This window comes from Diceros bicornis, chromosome 13, assembly GCF_020826845.1.
Source record: "Diceros bicornis minor isolate mBicDic1 chromosome 13, mDicBic1.mat.cur, whole genome shotgun sequence".
NCBI classification, from domain to species: Eukaryota; Metazoa; Chordata; class Mammalia; order Perissodactyla; family Rhinocerotidae; genus Diceros; species Diceros bicornis.
The window spans coordinates 47,527,144-47,548,772 of record NC_080752.1 but is presented as its reverse complement, the minus strand read 5'-3'; the positions used below and the strand labels follow the sequence as shown (position 1 = coordinate 47,548,772).

Here is a 21,629-nt window from a genome sequence, read left to right as displayed (position 1 = left end):
CTGATACATTCCCATTGCTTGCATTCCATTTGGAAGCGAGTCCAGATCCTCCCTCAGTCAGAATAGGAAATTAGCAGAAGAGAGGCACTTCCAAGCAGAGAAAAAATGCTGGCCCTCCTTCCACAAAGTGTAAGTAACCAAGCTACCAGGAGGACAGAATGGGAGATGGGCCTAAGAATACAGTTTATTAGCTCACAGAGAGTATTGAATGCTAGATTAATAAATTTGGACTTTACTTTGTAAGTCCCTTGCAAATAGGGAGACCCTGTCTGTCTTATCTAGCAATCCCTTCACTTCACAGATGCTCAATGAATGATTATATTCTTTATTTATTAATGCTGTTTGCTTAATAAACAAAGGAAATGTTGCAAGGTGGACCAGTTGGGAATCACCATGTCATTTACCCTTATCTGCTTTCTACAGATGAAGTAACTGAAGCATCAATTGCTGGAAGTGGCAATCAGCCTGTCCGTGAGGAACGGCAAACCGAAAACTCTACCTTGGGGATGACAGAGGTAGGAGTGACACCATCGAGAGACCTGACCACAAAAGGCAGTAGGATTGCCGTGTCCTCAAGATGGCTGCCCCGGAACCACATGACCGGGAGGGGGCGGAGCTCCGCCCCAGCACGTCCGGCCCCACCCCACTCGGCCCCGCCCAGCGCCCCCCTCCGGCCGGGGCTGGGGCGCGGGTTGTGAGGCGTCTCGGTGAGGCGCCTGCGCAGTGGGCAGCGGCCCGCGGGGCGGAGGCTTTATAACCACTTCGTCGGCAACGTTCTCCTTCTATCTCGGGGAGGGCGGCTGGGGCGGCGGTGGCCGGGGCGCCAGCTGAGGGGGCGCTGAGGCAGGAGCTGTGGCGGCGCTGGGCGCCCGTTGCCCCTCGGCCTCTGGGGACCATGGGCTCCGAGAAGGACTCCGAGTCGCCGCGCTCTACATCCCTACACGCGGCCGCGCCGGACCCCAAGTGCCGCAGCGGCGGCCGGCGCCGGCGCCTCCCGTTTCACAGCGTCTTCTCCGCCTCGGCCCGCGGCCGCCGCGCCCGGGCCAAGCCGCAGGCCGAGCCGCCGCCCCCGGCCGCGCCACCGCCGCCCGCCGCGGCCCCGGCCGCCGCCCAGCCCCCGCCGCCCGAGGCGCTGCCCACCGAGCCGGCCGCCGAGGCCGAGGAGGAGGCCGCGGCGGCGGCGGGGCCCGGGCTCGACGATGAGGAGGCGGCGGAGGGCGGCGGCCCGGGCCCGGAGGAGGTGGAGTGCCCGCTGTGCCTGGTGCGGCTGCCGCCCGAGCGGGCCCCGCGCCTCCTCAGCTGCCCGCACCGCTCGTGCCGGGACTGCCTCCGCCACTACCTGCGCCTGGAGATCAGCGAGAGCCGCGTCCCCATCAGCTGCCCTGAGTGCAGCGAGCGGCTCAACCCGCACGACATCCGCCTGCTGCTGGCCGACCCGCCGCTCATGCACAAGTACGAGGAGTTCATGCTGCGCCGCTACCTGGCCTCGGACCCCGACTGCCGCTGGTGCCCGGCCCCGGACTGCGGGTGAGCGCGGGGGCGTGGCCGCGGGCTGCGGAGGGCCCCCGGGCCTGAGAGCTGGCCCCGCTTGTGGCCGCCCGTGGAGGCGGTCCTCGGCGCAGCGCGTGTGTGTCACGGGAGGGAGAGGTGAGAGACGACCGGTGGGAGGGACAGGAAGGCGGCAGCTGTGGCGGATGGTAACCGGTACCCATCGGCAAGCCCAGACGAGTGGGGCGAAGGCACGCTACACCCCACCCATGCCTGAGGGCTGGAGGTAGGGGCTGAGCGGTCGGCGAGGGGAAGGAGCTGTCCATCAAGTCAGGAGGCAGGGAGAGGCAGTTTTTTGTGGGGTGAATGCCCGTCTGTCCAGAGGGAGGCGATATCTCTTAATGAGGGGATACCTGGCAAAGGACGGAATGAGAATATCATTCTGAGGGGCAACGCTTCAGAGGGGCGTGTCCACTGGCTAGGGGCAGACGTCGCAGCCTTGCAGGAGAAGGTGTGTACTTCCTGACCACCCCTGCTAAAGTTGGGATGGACGTGCCGGGAATGGCACTAGCGGTAAAGGACAGCTCGCTGGCAGAGCTCTGGGGGCTCCCTGGACATGGTGTGTCTTCTGTGCCAAGCTATTGGGAGGCCCGCTGTGGTTCTTACACTGCTGCCTTGGGCAGGGTGAGGGGTGGACAGACCCTTTCTTTATCCAGAGAAGCAATGGGTCACTGAGAAGAAGGATGCCCAGAGGTTGATATGGTAGGAGAAAGTGTTTCCCACATTCGCTATCTTGAGTTCTCGATGATGGTCTTTTTAATACACTATGTATGCTGAATTTTTAAGGTCAGTGAGAAAATATGCGATATCTGCAGAGACATAATACCACCGGATATCACTATCTGGAGCATTCAGTGGAGACTCCCTTTCCCCCACTTTTTAAAATCTGATTGTGTGCTACTGTCAGTACATCCCATGAATGTATGCAGCAAAGAGGGGCTCATCTAAGTGGTTGGGAGTCAGACTGTGCCATTACCTGCTCTGTGACCTTGGGCAGATCATTTTATTCTTGTGTGTCATGTTTTGGGGACAAAAAGATGCTAGGGACTCCTTGAGTGTGTAAATGTAATGCTAGTAAATAGCTGCATGATCCTTTGCTTCAAAGGAGTTAAGAAAGGCTTTTAATTGTAGCCTATATATCAAGGCTGTTTTAAGATTGCGGTGATGCTGCCGTTTGTCTCCTTCAAAAGAAATCCTCTTCGAGTGTTTAGAAGAGTAAGAGTTAACTTGTTCTATTTTTCTTTTCTGCCAAACTTGTTTAGAGATGGGTGTGTTATTTAACCTCACTGAGATGAGGTTTCTAATTTTCTTTGAACTGTTGTGGTCAAAGGTACCCTGTAGATCTATAGTAGATCACTTTCACTTTCAGTTAATAAGTATCAGAAATAACCTTGTAGGCTCTTGGAAGAGTTTGCTTATATCTGGTGATCTGGTGATCTTACTGGCCTTAAAAGGTTAATTTATATAGTATTCACGTTTTACAGACACTGTTAATCTATTGTCTGAACCAAAGGAATATTTACTTAAGAGAACACTGCATGGTTAATTTTGGAATAGTGCTTTAACTCCTTTTTGAGATGTGAATTTCCTTGAATTTTAACTCAGAAATATGGCACCACTGATTATCTTTCTGGAAAAGCTCACTTTTTGTTTTTTATTTCTCTGAAGTCAATCTCTGTCTTTGCCACATCAATAAAAATGGACAGGAATTAATACAATCTTGATGATGACAGCTCTAAACCATTATGGATTTGGAAGTTATTAAAGAAGTGGCCATTTCTTATTTTAGCCAACTATTGAATTAGTGTCATCCAGAGTTGTTTTTTTTCTAATTAGTTAAGAGAATTATAACAATTTTATACATAATATTAAAAAATGTGTTATATGTGGGTCTAAAGAAAGTGAAGTCTGGGGAAAGAAAGCAAACTGGCATCGGAGTACCCTTGTGCCAGGTGTTCATAATTTAATTTGATCCTTACAACATTGAAGAAACTGAAGTTTAAATAAATTGAGTAACTTATTCAGGGTCATATAACTAGTGGGTAGTGGAATCAGGCTTGGAACACTGGTCTTAACTCCAACCAAGGCCAATATTCTTTCCTCTCAACCTCTGTTTTATTTTTTTATTTTTTATTTTTTAAAAAGTGCCTTTTCTTTTTTTTAAATAATTTTATTTATTTATTTTTTTCCCCCAAAGCCCCAGTAGATAGTTGTATGTCATAGCTGCACATCCTTCTAGTTGCTGTATGTGGGACGCGGCCTCAGCATGGCCGGAGAAGCAGTGCGTCGGTGCGCACCCAGGATCCGAACCCCGGGCCGCCAGCAGCAGAGCTCGCACTTAACCGCTAAGCCAGGGGGCCGGCCCTCAACCTCTGTTTTAAAAAGTGTGGGCTTGTCAGCTTTATTGGGGATGCTACTATTTTGATCATTTCATCATGTGGCCTACGGACAACATTGAGAGAGCCAAAGATGCTAGAATCTAATTTCTTTTATGATTCTTATTGTTAACAGCCTCTTACCTAGTGTATTTTTCTTGTCTGAAATAGGCCTAATCCTTTCCTGTCTTGAGAGGCTTAATTAATGTTTGCAGAGTGTTTTGAGATCTTCAGTTGAAGGTGTTAGATAAACAGGGAGTAATTTGAACATTCTTTCACTTCCCAAACTGCTGTCTGAGTCCCCTGGGGATGTGGCCAGTGGTTTTCACCTCTTTTTAATGCTAGGAGAAAAATAGCTTGTTTTGTTTTGTTTTAATCAAACTATTCTATTCTTTGGGGTCTGTTAAAAATCACGGAAGAGAAGCCTAAGCCTCGGTTACCTCTTCTTCTCATACCTGGCCATCCTTACTGCCCACAGATCAAGTTCTTGCCATCGAAATTTGTCAAGTCCACCCTTTGCTCTGTGTGTGTGTTTGTGTGTGTATTTGGCAGGGTAAGGGAGCATGTGAGTGATCTTACAGAGTTCTGATCATTAGTTCATGGTGATTACTCATGATAATGAGAACACTATATATTAAAAGATTCATTATTTGTTTAGAAAATATTTGTAGAACAGAAGAGAGAGTCTTGAATTTTTCTTTTCCCATACTTGAATATGATTTATGTTATTTGTGAGTAAGGGAACCAATTTCAGTGGGGAAACATTTGCATTATTATTTAATATTATGTACAATATTACCAAGTGAATCTTCCCCCCCCCCCCCAAAACCCCAGTAGAGAGTTGTATGTCATAGTTGCACATCCTTCTAGTTGCTGTATGTGGGACACGGCCTCAGCATGGCCAGAGAAGCGGTGCGTCGCACCTGGGATCCGAACCCAGGCCGCCAGCAGCGGAGCACGCGCCCTTAACTGCTAAGCCACGGGGCCGGCCCCCAAGTGAATCTTTAAAACATACTTTGAAATGAGATAAAATTAATTCAAAATACAAATAACTGACATTTATATAGTTGTTTATAATCTTCAGACTATAACCTCATTCAGAAATAATTTTATTTTAGTTTCATCCAGGTAGATGGTGGTAAACTCAAAGGAGAAGCCAGTTCAAAGAAGTTTAAGTGTGTGGTCCAATGTCTCACAGCTAATAAATGGTGTGGTTGATCTGTTACCCCTTAGAGCCTTTGCTTAAGCATGTCTTTTTAGAAACCCCCAAATCATGTAAACATAATGTTACCAATCTTTAAACCCTTTCAGAATCTCTAGAAGACAGAGGGGTGAGCAAAGGAGGCACTGGAAAATTGACTGGTGTACAAGGGCAGATCTTTCTGTACAGATGAATAGGAGAAAAGGCTGTCTTGACCTAAATTCTTTGTGCAGGTCCACCTCTCCAGCCTCTCATTGCTGCCTCTGTCTCCTGCAGAGTTCCCCCTCCCACATGACCCCAGCAGGTACTATCAACTATTGGTCTTCCTGGACAACTGGACTGGACCATCCCATAAACAGGAAGCTGCTGTTCATCTCTAGCGCATTTATGAGGGAAGAGCAAGTTCCCTGAGCAAGACAAATTTCTCAGTCAGTGAAGAATTTTTTCCTTTCTGAAGCCATCCTGGACCTCTTCTCTTAATTTAGCTCTGTACCTTCTGTTTCACAACTCTTCTTTCTCTCCCCCCCCCCCCCCCCCCGGCCAGCACCATCTACATCATCCTCTAGCCCAATACGTCTTTCTCATATTTGCCAAAGTACTCATTCTGAAGTGGAACATTTTATATCACTCCCCTGTGTAAAACTGTTCATACCTGACCTGTAAGATGACTTCTTACATCTTTAAGAGCTTATTATTTATATGATCTGTCCTTATAATTTAAGCCCCTTTACAGTTTCCAACCATCTTTTGATCTTATTTTCTATTTTTCACCTATATCAATATTTCACAAGATATATTATAGGCATTACTGGAAAGAAAAATGTTTTGTGATCAAATAAGCTTGGGAAATATTGAATTGAACAAAATAAAGCAAATTTATTTCTGAGCTTCTTAGGCCCTTTAAACATGCTAATATACACTATAAATCTTGTTAATACTAACATGCAGTATAAATCTTCAATCTGGTATAATTTCCCCATACTTTGATCACCAGGAAACATGTTTTTGTTTTTTTCTATGGCATCTTGAAGGCTTCACTGAAATTTTCCCTGACTATTTGCAGTTTTCTAAATTCCTTTAGTAGTTATTCTGGCCTGCCTCCTGTTAGTGTCCTTATTTAACAATGAGTCTTATGCTCTGAGTAGATTGAGAGCGCCTCTAGTCAAGGATATCTGTATTCCAACTTTTTCTACAACTCTATGAACAAAATCTTTCAATTAGGCCCCAGAAGAATGGGATGAATTGTTGAATTTTGATAAGAAAGATAAAGAATACGAACAGCAGCATTTTTGGAAGAGACGACATAGATAAGAGGAGGGTGGGCAAGAAAAGGACAGACAGGTGATCATTCAACAGACACTTTTGAGGAATTACGTAGTGTTGAACCTTAGGTGAGTACTGAGTATTACAAAAAGGTCTTAGACGTGGTCCTCTTGACGGGAAGTTTGGCCTGGTAGAGGAGATAGATGGAGGGATGGAGGGATGGATGAATAGAAATGCAGTGTAATAAATACTACAGCAAATACAAGTGTTCTTAGAGGATAGATGAAAGGTTTTGCATGATGGTATCAAGAAAGACTTCATAGAGGAGGTGATATTTGATCTGGGCCTTGAGGAATATGAGTAGGAATTCATCCCAGGAAAGCAAAGATTAGGGTAGAGAAAAAAGCATCTCAAAGCGGAGTGTTATGAGCAAATGCGTGGAGGTATAAAAATACAAGACTAAGTCTGGAGTCTAGTTTGGTTAGCCTCAGGATGCACAATATGGGGAGCATGATCTGGGAAGTGACTAGAGATCAATCTGAAACGGTAGGTTGCATTCAAGTTGGTGGGCCTATCTGTGCTATGCAGAGTAGGACTTTGAAGGACTTTTTTCTTTTTTGTTGAAGGATTTTAAGCAAAAGAGTAACATATGATACTCTGGAATTGGAATTTGGATTAGAGTAGGGAATAAGGAGACCAGATAGTAGTCTCTTGCAGTTGTCTGGCCAAGAGATGACATGGTTTTTGAACTAGGGCAGGAAAAAGGAAGATAGTAAGGGTACGGCTGGCTCATTGTGACAACTTGGCCCATGTCTACCACCCTTACACCTGCTTGGGGTCCATTTGTAAATGAAGTTATGTGGCCTGGAGCTGGGAAGTACAGACACAATATAGGAACACATTTCTTTAACTACCGGAGTCTGTTGGAGCATAATCAAATTCATACTAATGGGATTTTTTTCCCCGGGGCTGAAGTTAGGTAACGCTGTGGTCTAGCTTGTCATACATTATGATGTTTCTGAAGACTTAGGAAATTACTAACAAAATTAGTAAAAGTTGTATCAATTTAAGGGGGAAAAAAGGATGCATCTGTATTTGTAGCAGCATATAATTTCCTACACCTTCCATTTACCTTCTAATTAGCAAACGTGAATGCTTAGTTAAGCTAAGAGAGCAGGATAGGAGAGAGGCTCCAGTGTAGGACATGGAAGAGAAGGAACAAATAGTCAAGGCAGATTTGGTCTCGAGGATGAGGTTTTTTCCAACTACCTGGGGAAGAAGATTGCCCTTTTCAGAATGTAGGAGTTTATCCCTAAAATGGGCTTATATAAAATTTTAGGATTAAGTTGTAGTACCTGGCATATATAGTAAGCCAGTTGATACATGGATAAGTTTAAAAAATTGCTTCAGGGCAGAGTAGTGGCTTAGGAGAAGAGATAGAATGCCCTGGGGACAGCCAAAAACCCAAGCAGGAGAGAATCTCTATCATTCATTCAACACAGCTATTTTAAACATGAATCAGTGTGGTAGACCCTGGAGATTAAAAAAATGGATGATACTTTTCCTTGAGTATCTGGTTGGGGAAACACATATAAACATAATTAAAATATAGTGTGATAAGTATTATAAAGTAATTATGCACAGGCATGAAGTAGGCAGCCAGCTGCCTGGAGAGGTTAAATGGATTTTATAGAGAAGATGACGTTTGAGCTGGTTCTTAAATGGATTAAGTATTTGCCAGGGCAAGAAGTAAGGAAAGGACATTTCTAGGCAGAAGGAATAGAGTATGCTAAAGCCCAGGATGTAGGACAAAATGTGCTGTGTTTTTATACCATACCTTTCAGGGCAAGATCTCAAATGCGGTTTTAGAACATGTTTAGTTACACTTGAAGGTGGCAAGCACCTATACCTCCATTTTGGGGATAGAAGCTAAGGTTTGGAGATTTTAATTAGCTCAGTGTCATGCAGAATGAATCAGGGGCAAGGAGCCCAGGCCAGTCGCTCAAAAACAGGAATGCCAAGTCTCATGCCCTGAGTAATTCTGTGTCATTAATAGATTGCTGTGGGTTCATGAGTATTTGGGGTTATTTTACTTCCTTGGAATCAAATTCCACACCCAAAATTGACATTGTCAATCTTATCAAATGTTCTTATTTAAAAAAAAAAGAATCCGTTAAATATTTACTCCCACCATGGGAAGTAGGAATGGATCCTGAAATGCTCAAGGGCTTCCTGACTGGCAGTATATCTAATTTGTATCATCAGAAGTTGACTTAATACTTTTCTGAGATCATTCAGTACCTTTCCATTTAACACAAAATAGCAAGCAAATCACTTTCTTCAGGAGAAACGTTGTTTATCTTTAGTAGTTATTTTGCAACCAGGTGGGGTAAATTTGCTCAGAACTCCTACAGGATATGAATCATTTGCATTCATACATTGACCTATTCTCACTTTGCTCTTTCTGAGAAGAGTTTTAATACAGCCTGTATTATATAACATAGATGATACCTTGTCATCGGTATTTTCAGTGTCATTCTCAAATCAACTTGCAGAATCTATGATAAACCTGAGAGCTTGAGCTCCTATTATGAACGTTCAAGTAAACAAGCTGTAGAATAAATCCAAGAAAATGTTATTAGCCTTTTGTGTAAGTTCTTTGAGGTCTTTAGCTGTTGGAGGAGAGTGTGGAATAGGGAGCAGCAAAGCCCAGATGGCAACACCTAAGCTGCAATCATTGACCTGTCTAAAAATGATGTGAACTTTCACCACTGCTGTCTTCTTGTCTCTTTTTGTTTCTTTAAATTACTTTTAAAAAAATTTTTTGTTTTAAACGAGTGTCCACTTGTTAGGGTAATCTGAGCATTTAGTTGACAGAATTAGTCAGAAAGGCTAATAGTAGTAAAAATATCGGATTGTTTGTGGGAGGGTAATTCTTGGTAAATAAACATGAATTATAAGAGGCAGTTGATGCTGGTGCTGATAGATTCTGAATCGCCCATCTTTACTAAGAGTATGTGTCAGGAGAGAGAGAGAGAGAGCAAGAAAGAGGGAGATATGGCCTTATTGTATATATTAATTAATAAGATAGATGAGTGATATTCTTGGATTCTGGAGCCTGTCAAGAAAGAAGGTATTCAAGGTATAGATTTGAATTGGAAAAAACAGAAAGAAAAAGAAAAAAGTATAGACAGATAAAATGAGCTTTCAATAGATGTTGACCATGAATCCATCTATGGCTGTTGTCTCTCAGGCTGTGGTCAGACCAGCTTCACTGTGGAACTTAAAAATGAAAAAGTATACTTGCTTTAATTTTTGCTATTTATTTTACAAATGTTCTGTCCTTTAAACAAATTCTGATTTCTCTAAATATAGCAAACCATCAGAAGGAAATAGTTTTGTACACTGTTATTTATGAAACTTGCTCTGGCCAACTGCTCCTAAAGCAGTTTAAACTGTGACTGAATACATGTTAGAAATTCAGGCTACGTATGATATTTTCCTCTGTTTTTCCAGGAAATAAATGATTTGTGTTTTTAGAATCTCAAGGAGGAACTTACTTTCTCACACAGAATATGTTTTACGGTTTGTTAGGCCCACTGGTGCATGTGTGTTCTTTTGTCTACATCATATGTAGTAGTGGGGGGCGCCAAACAGTGTCACCCCACTGTAACTGATGAGTAATGTCTGTCTTGGTTAGAGCATTCTTACCTTACTGATATCTCTGACTATTTCCTTACCCAGTTATGCTGTTATTGCCTATGGCTGTGCCAGCTGCCCAAAGCTGACCTGTGAGAGGGAAGGCTGCCAGACTGAGTTCTGCTACCACTGCAAGCAAATATGGCATCCAAATCAGACATGCGACATGGCCCGTCAGCAGAGGGCACAGACTTTGCGAGTCCGGACCAAGCACACTTCAGGTCTCAGTTATGGGCAAGAATCTGGACCAGGTATAAGTTGGCACTGTCTCATTTATCTCTTTATTTCATATTTCATAATATGAGCCCAAAGCTGAGAGAGATTACCTTACTGTATAACCAAGTATTTTCTGGGATCAGAGAGCAGAAAATATTTGGTAATATTTCAATATTATATTTAATATGTAGCGTCCCTCTCTGACCATCATAGGTTATCCAACCCACGTAAAATCGGAATACACACAAAATTGAATTCTCTAGTTTCTACCTTCTTAATAATATGTCTCATATTGGAGCGCAGTTAGGTCCTTTTGCTAGGGGCTTTTTCAAAACTTCCATTGTGAACAGAAGGACATTTAATTAGTGTTAAACCTGTGCTGTTTTCCCCTAGCTTTAAGTGCATTGCTGCTTTTGGAAATAGGGTACAGATTGAAGGAAAGGAAATATTAATGTGGGTTAATGATTAACCTTAAAAGGAAGACTATCACACATTCAGTTCCCACTTTCACAAGTCAGGGTAAACCTATTAAAAATGTCAGTAGGTTTATTGCCTTTTATAAATGTACTTTATTTCACTGATGTCATTTGGGAGAGGCTAGTAGGAAAGATTTTACCATTCACTTTTTCCTGGCACAGCATAATCTCCTAAACTGTCATTTTAATAGGATAGTTTCCTAGCTTGCTGTGAAAATTACCAGGTGTATGCTACACAGCATACGCAATTCTTTTTAGATTTTGAATTTGAAAGTATCATGGGAAGGGGCTGTGGGTTGTATTAACAGCAAATTACAGTGATACTTGCTGAGCCTGAGAAATGAGTTTCCTGAGCTAAAGTTTTTTAAAACTTAAAGCCACTTCCAGGCTGCAGACTATTCTTCCCACAGGAAGACTCTACTTTTAATTCTGCCAGCCTATTGGCTGGTGAAATTCCATTTTTCTTGGAACCGTCTTTCTCTCTAGGGAAGTCTCCTTGCTCAGAGTGTGCTGTGTAGGATGCCAATTTTTGGGATAGGCAGCTCAATACGAGACAGGATCTGTTTTATGAAATTTCCTGAGGTCTAGACATAGCCAGCCTTCCAACGAAGTGAGCTGCACAATGTGGAATCCTCTGTCAAGAGTTCTTGACTGTCTCCTCATTTCTTATATATATTCCAAGGAATAATAAAGTCAAACAAAGTTTAACTGGGGGTATTTTTCTACCCATTCTTCTTTCCCCCCTTAGCAGATGACATCAAGCCATGCCCCCGATGCAGTGCTTACATTATCAAGATGAATGATGGAAGCTGTAATCATATGACCTGTGCAGTGTGTGGCTGTGAATTCTGTTGGCTTTGTATGAAAGAGATCTCAGACTTGCATTACCTCAGGTGAGAGAGGAAATGTGTCCATTGCTTTTATAGTCTTGTTCTGTTATTGATTTAGGGAAAAGGATGTCAAAGAGATGTAGTTGTCCTCTCATTAGAGCATAAGGAAGCCATAAAAAGTTCCTCTGAAGCACCTCTCTGATCATGTTTTTCTCCAGCTCAGCAACTTCCAGGGACCATCTCCATTACCTTCCAGATAGAATTCAGTTTACCTAGCGTGACTTTTAAGGCTTTCCACAGTCTGGCCCTAATTTACTTTTCTAGCTTTTTCCATTTTGCTTTCATACATGCTATATTCCAGATAATCGGGGCTTGCTGTTCCCTGTATCTCTTCTGTTCTGTTTTACCTCCAGACTTGTTCATGTTCTTTCCTTTACCTGGAATGCTTTCCAATCACCTCACCCTCCCAGCATCCCCCCTTTTATGTCAACCTGTTCAATTCTTATCGACACTGCAAGGGCTGCTTAAATACCATTTCATCTGTGATGCCTTCCCTAGTTTTTTCTGCCTCATTCTTCTCTATTGACATTCCTTTCTTTTTTTTTTTTCCTTGTGAGGAAGATCAGCCCTGAGCTAACATCCATGCTAATCCTCCTCTTTTTTTGCTGAGGAAGACTGGCTCTGAGCTAGCATCTATTGCCAGTCCTCCTCCTTTTTTTCCCCAAAGCCCTAGTAGATAGTTGTAGGTCATAGTTGCATATCCTTCTAGTTGCTGTATGTGGGACGCGGCCTCAGCATGGCCGGAGAAGCGGTGCATCGGTGCGCGCCCGGGATCGGAAGCCAGGCCGCCAGTAGCTGAGCGCGCGCACTTAACCGCTAAGCCACGGGGCCGGCCCCTCTATTGACGTTCCTTAAACGTTTCTTTATAAACATCATCACTACTTTTACTTAATGTACATGTCTAATTTTATTAAACTACGTAAGTCTAAGGTTGGAGTTACCTCTTTACAGTTCCTTGCGTGTAGTGAGTTTCCAAAGAATTCTTGAGTGAATATTAAAATATTGTCCTGAAGGAGTTACTATTTACAAACTTAACATTCATTCACGTTGTGTGGATGAAGCACTTTCATTTCCAATTTAGCAAACATTTGAGTTTTTACAGTGTACCAATTACTGGGGACACAGAGGTGAATAAAACATGATCCCTACTTTCAAAATTGCTTATCCCTTCTAGTAGAGAAGACAGAACAAAGGAAGTGAGCAAAAAAGTTTGGACACAGGTGTAAAAGTAGCCAAACTCAGAGTACAAAACTGATGTAAAGGGTGTGACAAGTCTTTTTATGTCCTTTCCCAGGAACATGATTTACAGTATCTATCAGATGTAGTAGGAGGTATGCCAAGAAAACTATGCAAATCAGAGTGTTCGCTAGGTACAGGGCACAATGCGTTTGGATAAGATGTCAAGTGCGTAAGCTGTACAGCATATCAGGTAGTATCAGTCAAGGAAGCTGGGCCGGTTTTGAGGGATTAGGGAGGACAGAGTTCAGCAGGAAGTAATAGAAAAGAGGTTTCAAGCCTGGAGCCCTGCCTTTCCAAAAAAAAAAGAGAAAGGAAGAAAGAGCCTAGAGCCCTAAGAGTCTGGCCTTGTCCTTTGCTTCCCCTTGTGTAATCTACTCATTTCCTGTAATCTCTTGTAACTGTTAATCACTCCTATTGAAAAGAAGGCTCTTGCTCTTATCAAGCCTCTGGTGACAGCAGCTGCATTTGTAATATTGACATTAATTTCAGCATGTTTCCTCTGCAGCCCTTCTGGCTGCACATTCTGGGGAAAGAAGCCATGGAGCCGTAAGAAGAAAATTCTTTGGCAGCTGGGCACATTGATTGGTGCTCCAGTGGGGATTTCCCTCATTGCTGGCATTGCCATTCCTGCCATGGTCATCGGCATTCCTGTTTATGTTGGCAGGAAGGTAAGACATGCTGAGTTCTGTGCATGTTCCGTCTTCAGGTTTATTGGTAAAGGTTTGAAGGAAATGGGGAGGAGCTTATGTTTCAGAGCTGCCTGAAAACCAGCTGGTTCATAGATAAAAATAACTTTAATTTTTTAAAGGGATTTTCGTAAACCCCCAAGAGATCTGAAAGTTCTTATTAACATCCTGGACCTAGTTTGTCTCAGTGACTTAAAGGTGAAATGCTTAGTTCACTCCCCTGAGTTATTTTTTCTCTTCTTGGATTAACTTTTTCTGTATTAGTTTATATTGTTCTGGTCTGAGTTAGGTTAAAATTTGAGAAAGATGCCTCTTTGGGGTGGGGAATATATTTTAATATAGATGACTTATAAAGGAATGTTCACTTGTCCTTTTTATCCCTGGTGAAAAGATTGATGTCCTAACCTGCTGACCTGCATTTTCTTTCTTATTCTTAGATTCACAGCAGGTATGAGGGAAGGAAAACCTCCAAACATAAGAGGAATTTGGCTATCACGGGAGGAGTGACTTTGTCAGTTATTGCGTCCCCAGTCATCGCTGCAGTTAGTGTTGGTAAGCTAGCCAGGACTGCTACTCTCCTCACTCCCCCCACTCCCACCTCCCTTCTGTCTGTCTCTCTCTCTCTGCCCCCTCTGTCTCTCTCTCCTCCGCTCCCCTCATCAGCTTTCTGACTATAGCAGTTTAGCCACCTGGCCAAATGTTTCACCCTAGAGGCTCCTATATTTTATGCCAAACCCACTTCAGGAGTTAACTGTATTAGGCACTATTGTTATGATTATCAGCCACGCTAAGTTATCAGAGTTGGGGGTCTTTCCTTCTTAAATTAGTGCCTAGAACTCCACCTGGCACATACAAAAGGTTGAATTAAAGAATATTACTTTAAGGCCTGGTTTTTCACCTTTCATCTTCCTTCTTCTCCACTTGCCATGGAACCCAGAGAACAAAATTAGTTTTATTTTGATTTGCTTAATGCCTCACAGTATTTTGGGACACATGAGGGTTTGTTTTAGAATAATAATAATATAACTAACATTTATTGAGGTTTTTCCATGTGCCAGGAGCAGTTCTGAGTTTTTTGCATGTGTTAATTCATTTAATCCTCACAGCAGCACAATTATAACAGAAGAGTGCATTAATTTGCCCAAGGTCACTTAGCTGGGACATGAATCCAGGCAATCTGACTTCAGAGCTTGTGCTCTTAACAACTAAGCCATTCTGCCTTACACAGCAGTAAGGTTTTGGAATTAACACTCTGGGAGGGGGATCCTAAATCCCAGGACTCACTTATTCAGTGGTTTTTTTTTTTTTTTTTTTTTTTTTGTGAGGAAGATCAGCCCTGAGCTAACATCCATGCTAATCCTCCTCCTCTTGCTAAGGAAGACCGGCTCTGAGCCAACATCTATTGCCAATCCTCCTCCCCCTTTTTCCCCAAAGCCCCAGCAAATAGTTGCATGTCACAGTTGCACATTCCTCCAGTTGCTGTATGTGGGACGCGGCCTCAGCATGGCTGGAGAAGCGGTGCGTCGGTGTGTGCCCGGGATCTGAACCCGGGCCACCAGTAGCAGAGCGCACGCACCCAACCGCTAAGCCATGGGGCCAGCCCTATTCAATGTTTGATTAGTGATTGGTTCTTGGATTAGCACTTCAGCAGTGACTAGATGGGGAAAATGAAAGCAACATATATTTACTGTGCTGGGCACTATATGTGCATTCTCTTTTGATCATTGACAACCCTGGGAAGATATGTCCAAAGTCATACAGCTAGTAAATTAGAGCCAGGATTCTAATCCAGGCCTTTCTGATTCCAAGTTCAGCCATCATTCTGTTATACCAGGCTGCCTCTTTGGGACAGCTGTCTTTTGTCATACCTTGGTCATTTGTAAAGTGGTTTGTCTGTGCTCAGGCTAGGAAAGAAAATTCAGGGCAGTTGCAACCTGATGGCCTGCTGACATGTTTCCTTCTCTTCCCCCAGGTATTGGCGTCCCCATTATGCTGGCATATGTCTATGGGGTTGTGCCCATTTCTCTCTGTCGCGGAGGCGGCTGTGGAGTTAGCACGGCCAACGGAAAGGGAGTGAAAATTGAGTTTGATGAAGATGATGGTCCAATCACAGGTAAAAGGAGGATTTTTAATTTCCCTTTGAATTTATGGGACACAAGATAAAAATCAGTAAAATTCAGCACATTTTACAAAGAGATTGTCATTGAATTGCTTTAGATAATGAGCTTTGTAGGGGGCAGAGTATTTTTAGCTTTTCATTTCTTTGTTCCAGTTATTAGGTGAATTCCTCTGGTACTTGCCTCTGTGTGGCAGGTACAAACTAGTAGGATTCCAGTAACTCTAAGTATGCTGATAATAGTAGCGAGTATAATAAAGTCTTATATCTGCACAGTACTTTATAATTTTCAGAGGACTTTGCACAGTTATTATCTCACTTGGTTTTTACAACAGCTCTCTGGAGAGAGAGGACGTAGGCTAAAATTATCTCCATTTAATGGGAACTTCTTTTAAGCCTTTGTCTCAACATCTGTTAAGTGGGTTTAAGAGCATCTGCAGAGCTAGAACTAGAGCAGGTCTTCTGACTTCTACTTTGATGTTGTTTCCACTTCGCCGTATTAACTAACCTGGAGCACAGAGATCCCCAAAGGTTTTTCAAGCTTCCTACTAGAATCAGCATGTGGCCTAAACATATTTTGAAATCTTCTTGTTTGATCAGATGGCATCTATGGTGTCGTGGAAAGAATAGTGGGCATGGAATCAGAATTGTACTTTTGTGTGACTAGCCATGACCTTGGACAAGTCATTTAGTTCTAGGCTTTCATTTCCTCATCTAAAATTAGGGCTATTAGTGCCTAGTTTGGGGGAAGATTAAATATTAGCATATGTTAAAATACCTGGTGTGTGGTGGTTGCATATAGTAGCCGTTCATTAAGTGAATAAATGAGTATTTTTCTGCATGAATATTCTCCACTCTGAAGAGTCATTGCAGGAAAATGCCAGACTCTGTTTTGATGCTATGCTATCTTGAATTGAGATGTTTGGTTCCATCCCCAGTGGCAGATGCCTGGCGAGCCCTCAAAAATCCCAGCATTGGGGAAAGCAGCATTGAAGGTCTGACTAGTGTATTGAGCACCAGTGGAAGCCCTACAGATGGACTCAGTGTTATGCAGGGTCCATACAGCGAAACAGCCAGCTTTGCAGCCCTCTCAGGGGGTACACTGAGTGGTGGCATTCTTTCCAGTGGCAAGGGAAAATACAGCAGGTAAGCAAATAGACAATTTCTGACAGAACCAGTTGGAATTGTAAGAAGTAACATACCTGTATTGAGTCATTTCTCTGTGCCAGGCATGCCCCGTATATCATCTCATTTTCGTTTAATCATCAGTGGTATTTTTTTTTTACAATTAGAAAACTGGCTCAGAAAGGTTAAGTGACACAAAGTTCAATGTTCTTTCCATTGCACCTCCATATGAAGAATGACCTTGACTTCAGATCCTCCCTCTACTACCTTAGGCTGTCTGCTTCAGGAAGAAAAGCACTCATTTTTGTAGAATTCCCAAGGCTGTGCTCTCCATTAGGCTTGTCACTGGCTTTTAGTTGAACGGCGTTTATGCTGTATTTTGTTGGCTTATTGGTGCTGTGATCCTTATTACATTCCTATTCCCGTTTTATAGATAAGGACAATCAATTCTATGGACTTATGTTGAGAATATGTAAAGCTTTATGACCAAAAAGGTTGTGACTTGCATAGTCATTTCACCATTAGACAAACCAGAACATCTTCAGCGGAGCCTAACAGATGTTACATGAAAAGCAGTTAGTTGAGTGCATTGGAGAAGAAAGGCCTGAGGGGGTAGGGGGAGGAATAAAGGTGGGACAAAACAAGGTAAGGGAGGTAGGAGAGATGGTTGCCTTTAGATATCTGAAGGGCCTTGAACTGGAAAACAGGATTAGACTTCTGATGCATGCCAAGAGGTAGATTAAGACGACTTGGCAGAAGCTATAGGGAAACTAATTTTGTTTCTTTATAGAAGTCCAAAGAAGGAATAGATTACCTTTGTAGATACTGAGCTGCCTATCCCTGGAAGTGTTTAAAGTGAGACCAGATGGCCATTTGGCTATTAGAGGGAGTCAAGCAACAGATGGCAGCTGGAGTGGATCCGACACCTGAGTGCCTGTCAGTCACCTAGGAGACTCTTAAAAATAGATTTCAGGGCCCTATCACAGATTAATAAATTAGAATCTCCTGGAGTGAGACCTAAGGATCGGTGTTTTGAAAAGGCTCCCCAGGTGATTCAGACTAGCATGTGGGAACCACCTAAGTAGATGGCCCTTGTGAAGGCCTCTTCCAATTCTGAGAGTGATTCTGTGTCAGAGCTGAAACTAGAGCTCAGGTCTTTGACTTGATGCACTTGCCATTGCACTACCTCATTTTCCTGGACCGTGTCACGTTCCTGAGGGACATCTGAGGCTGGAGCAGCAAAGCAAAGACACAGGCAGAGGGATGGAGGTTGCTTGAATGTGCAGCTGCAGGCTGATGCTGACCTGTCTGCATCTCATGACTCGAGTTGTCTCTTGTTAGGGGATCCCGCCCCCACATGCCAGAGAATTCACTGTTGCGCTTTCTTAAAACCAACACCCCTGTAAATAAGCAGACATAACTGGAGACTGACTTGCTGAAACTGTAGCTTAGCCAGTCCAGCTGTTCCAGTTCTGTGAAAGCCTTTTATAGGAAGTGAATGAGTCAGACGGGTTTGACTGTGAAACTCATTATGAGGAAATACTTAGTGTGCAACAAAATGGTGTTGGAGCCAAGAAAGGAAATAGTTATGGGTTCTCAGCTCTGAGACACCACTGGGAAAGTTTGCTGCTCTTGGAGGAGGTTGGCTCCTGTATGTCCTTCAATCTCATAGCCTGGGGGTAATTTGGTTGCTAAATGTTTGAGTTCCTAGTATGTGTAAGACACAGAGGGTAAAGTGTGAATGAGATGTGGTCTCTCCTTTCCAGCTCACAGATGAGTGGGAGAGAGATACATAAATTGATATAATGAATAGATAGGTGCTGTGGGAGCACTTAGCAGGAAGTGACTGGTTTGCTGGGAGAGTGAGGGGAGATGATACTTGTTTTGTTCTTAAGCACTGGTATGAGTTTGTCACATAGAGAAAGGAAACTTTCAGAGAGAGGGAATAGCATGTGCAAAGTCATGGAGGTATAAAATGTGTATAGGTGTGTGAGGAAAGAAAAAATTCATGGTGATTATGATTTTAGGACCTATGGTGAGAGATGGAACTGGAAAGAGAGCTTGGAGGCAGATCAGGAAAACCTTAAATGCCTGCTGGCAATAGGGAGCCAGGAGAGGACTGTTGGAGTGATTGGATCTTTGTCCACATTGTCACTGATCTGGAAGTGGTTTGACTTGGACTGAGGGCTCCTGGAGAAAGAGCCCAGTTGCAGTTATGCAGGCAGGAGATGTGGAGGGCCTGAAGTTGAGCAGAAGCAGTGGGGATAGAAAGGAGGGGACGATTTCAGTAGATATTTAAGAGAGAAAATGTGTGAGCATCTATTTGACAATTGGAGACGATCAGATCAACTCAATTTGCAAGAGAATAATGGAAGAGATCTGTGCCAGGAAGCAGACTGTCTCGGAATACCCAGGTCTGATATTAACTTGAACGTCCCCTCTTTACACAGGTTAGAAGTCCAAGCCGATGTCCAAAAGGAAATTTTCCCTAAAGACACAGCCAGTCTTGGTGCAATTAGTGACAACGCAAGCACTCGTGCTATGGCCGGTTCCATAATCAGTTCCTACAACCCACAGGACAGGTATGTGAACAGTCAGATGCCCAGGAGAGGTTGCATTTTTGGTTGGGTACTAGGCCTTCAGAAGCTCACAGCCTCATGTTAGGGCTCTGTGTACCATCTAGTGGGGTGTGCGGTGTGTGTACCGTGTGATTTCATTGAGCAAGTTCTTGGTATGGGAGTTTTTGGCATCTCTTGATTGATTCTTCTTGTTAGCACTTGATTTTCAGAGGTTTTTTTCTTTCTTTCTTTTTTCCTTTTTTTTTTGGTCTTTTCTTGGCTACTGCAACTGTAATTATTCACATGGAACTTAAAGAGTTTGGTTGGTGTTCATTGATGTCTGTGGTCTATGGTTCCCGCTCTCATGTGGCTCCTGTAGGCTATTTCTCTTTGTTTCTGAGAAGCTAGTGTATCTGCTGTGGTGTGATTGCAGCGCTCCCTGCTGGAGAGATTCTGATTTCTTCTCATTGTGGCGTAGTAGTAAAAAGCTACGCATCTTCTTTCACTCTCATATTTTGAGTAAGATACTGTAAGGCTCTGACCCTTAGTTGAATTTTGGAAGCTCTTTTTTAGTTGTTTAAAGAAATTGGCAAAGATATGTGTGTGTGTGTTTTAAATCAACAAAAAGGATCTAATTGTTCTTCTCCATCTTATTTTAATGTTAGGTTAAATTTTTATTTTTGTTAAAAGTGAGCTCTAGTCTACTTTTTACCTATGTTTTTGGACTTTCTAATTCTGAACCCACAAACTGCTTTTACCAACAGGTATAGCATGACCCATACATGACTCAGCAAAGTGGATTTTGTCTCCACAGAGAATGCAACAATATGGAAATACAAGTGGACATTGAAGCCAAACCAAGCCACTATCAGCTGGTCAGTGGAAGCAGCACGGAGGACTCGCTCCATGTTCATGCTCAGATGGCAGAGAATGAAGAAGAAGGTGGTGGTGGTGGTGGTGGTGGCAGCAATGAAGAGGATCCCCGCTGCAAACACCAAAGCTGTGAACAGAAAGACTGCCTGGCCAGCAAACCTTGGGACATCAGCCTGGCCCAGCCCGAGAGCATCCGCAGTGACCTGGAGAGCTCCGATACACAGTCAGACGATGTGCCAGACATCACCTCAGATGAGTGTGGCTCCCCTCGCTCCCATACGGCAGCCTGCCCCTCGACTCCTAGAGCCCAAGGTGCACCAAGCCCAAGTGCCCATATGAACCTCTCTGCCCCAGCTGAGGGGAAGACTGTCTTGAAGCCAGAAGGTGCAGAAGTCAGAGTATGAAGTGGAATGAATGCTCCTGTTCTGAGAAGCACACTTGTAACTGCATCTTTTGGAATCTTTTGGGGGGAGGGGTGGGGATTTATGTATTTTATTTCAAAGATTCTCTGGTCACAGGTTTTCCCCAGGGAAATTCTGAGAAATTTGCAATTTCTTACCAGATAAAACGTGGAAATATTGCCCTTAGTCCCACCCCAGCTCCTCCCTTTTTTAGTTTTAATTTATTGGTTAAACTGATGGTGGCAATCCGTGAGGTCTGTCAAAGAGTGTACAGATGTATGTGTGTATATTGTATGTATGCTAACATTACTGAAGGACACATTTTAATAAAGATTTCTGTCGTAATTCAACTCATCTCATTTTCCTCAGCTTGGATAGTCCTATGGAGCCAAGTGTTTGATTGAAACAGACCCACTATGTCTTTAACAGTCTCTAGATCTGAGTTTTCCTAACCCCAGGGAAGAAGGATTGTATTCTAATCAGACTGCAGTGGAGTCATTTATAAACCCATGACTCCTAGCATGACAGGAAGCAAAGCTAGGCTTGTTTTAGACTATGTAGTCAGACTGAAGGATTAGCTGAGTCAGCCAGATAGTGAAGCTGTAGATAAAAATGAACCTTGTTTGCCCTCTAGAGGCAGCTGGGCAGTTTTCCTGTTAAAGCTTTATTTACCCTTTTCTGCATTATAGTCACTTATTAGAAATATGCTTCAGGGGAGGGAAGGGCTGGCAGTTCCAGTGGCTCTTCAGAGATCCCAGTGAATGTTGTAGGTTTACAACTTGGGGAACAGAGTATTCTTACTGAGGAAGAAATGTGCTTGATTCTGCACAAACACCAAGCAATGACCTAGATGTTTGTTATGCTCTCAGGTTCACATGCCCTGTTCTGAAAAGCTTTCTCAGTTTTGTCAGTCTAGTTTAAATAAGAGAGGCTAAGGAATCTGACTAAAATTTGTAGTAAGAG

The 21,629-nt window shown here is 43.3% G+C and overlaps 1 protein-coding gene across 3 annotated transcripts; it reads left to right on the top strand.

The window, feature by feature from the left end:
- Positions 1 to 800: 800 nt before the first annotated feature.
- RNF19B (ring finger protein 19B) lies at positions 801 to 21,016 on the top strand. Of its 3 annotated transcripts, none has more exons than XM_058553585.1 (9): positions 802 to 1,527; positions 10,132 to 10,337; positions 11,527 to 11,671; positions 13,413 to 13,575; positions 14,031 to 14,145; positions 15,566 to 15,706; positions 16,648 to 16,855; positions 19,285 to 19,416; positions 20,207 to 21,016. In XM_058553585.1, exons 1-9 carry the CDS (start codon positions 896 to 898, stop codon positions 20,667 to 20,669), a joined length of 2,205 nt encoding a protein of 734 aa, XP_058409568.1. In that variant the 5' UTR covers positions 802 to 895; the 3' UTR covers positions 20,670 to 21,016. The 3 variants fall into 3 exon arrangements, with proteins under 3 accessions (XP_058409571.1, XP_058409568.1, XP_058409569.1); XM_058553586.1 differs by having other exon boundaries at positions 803 to 1,527; positions 11,530 to 11,671; XM_058553588.1 differs by lacking the exon at positions 19,285 to 19,416 and having other exon boundaries at positions 801 to 1,527.
- Positions 21,017 to 21,629: the final 613 nt, after the last annotated feature.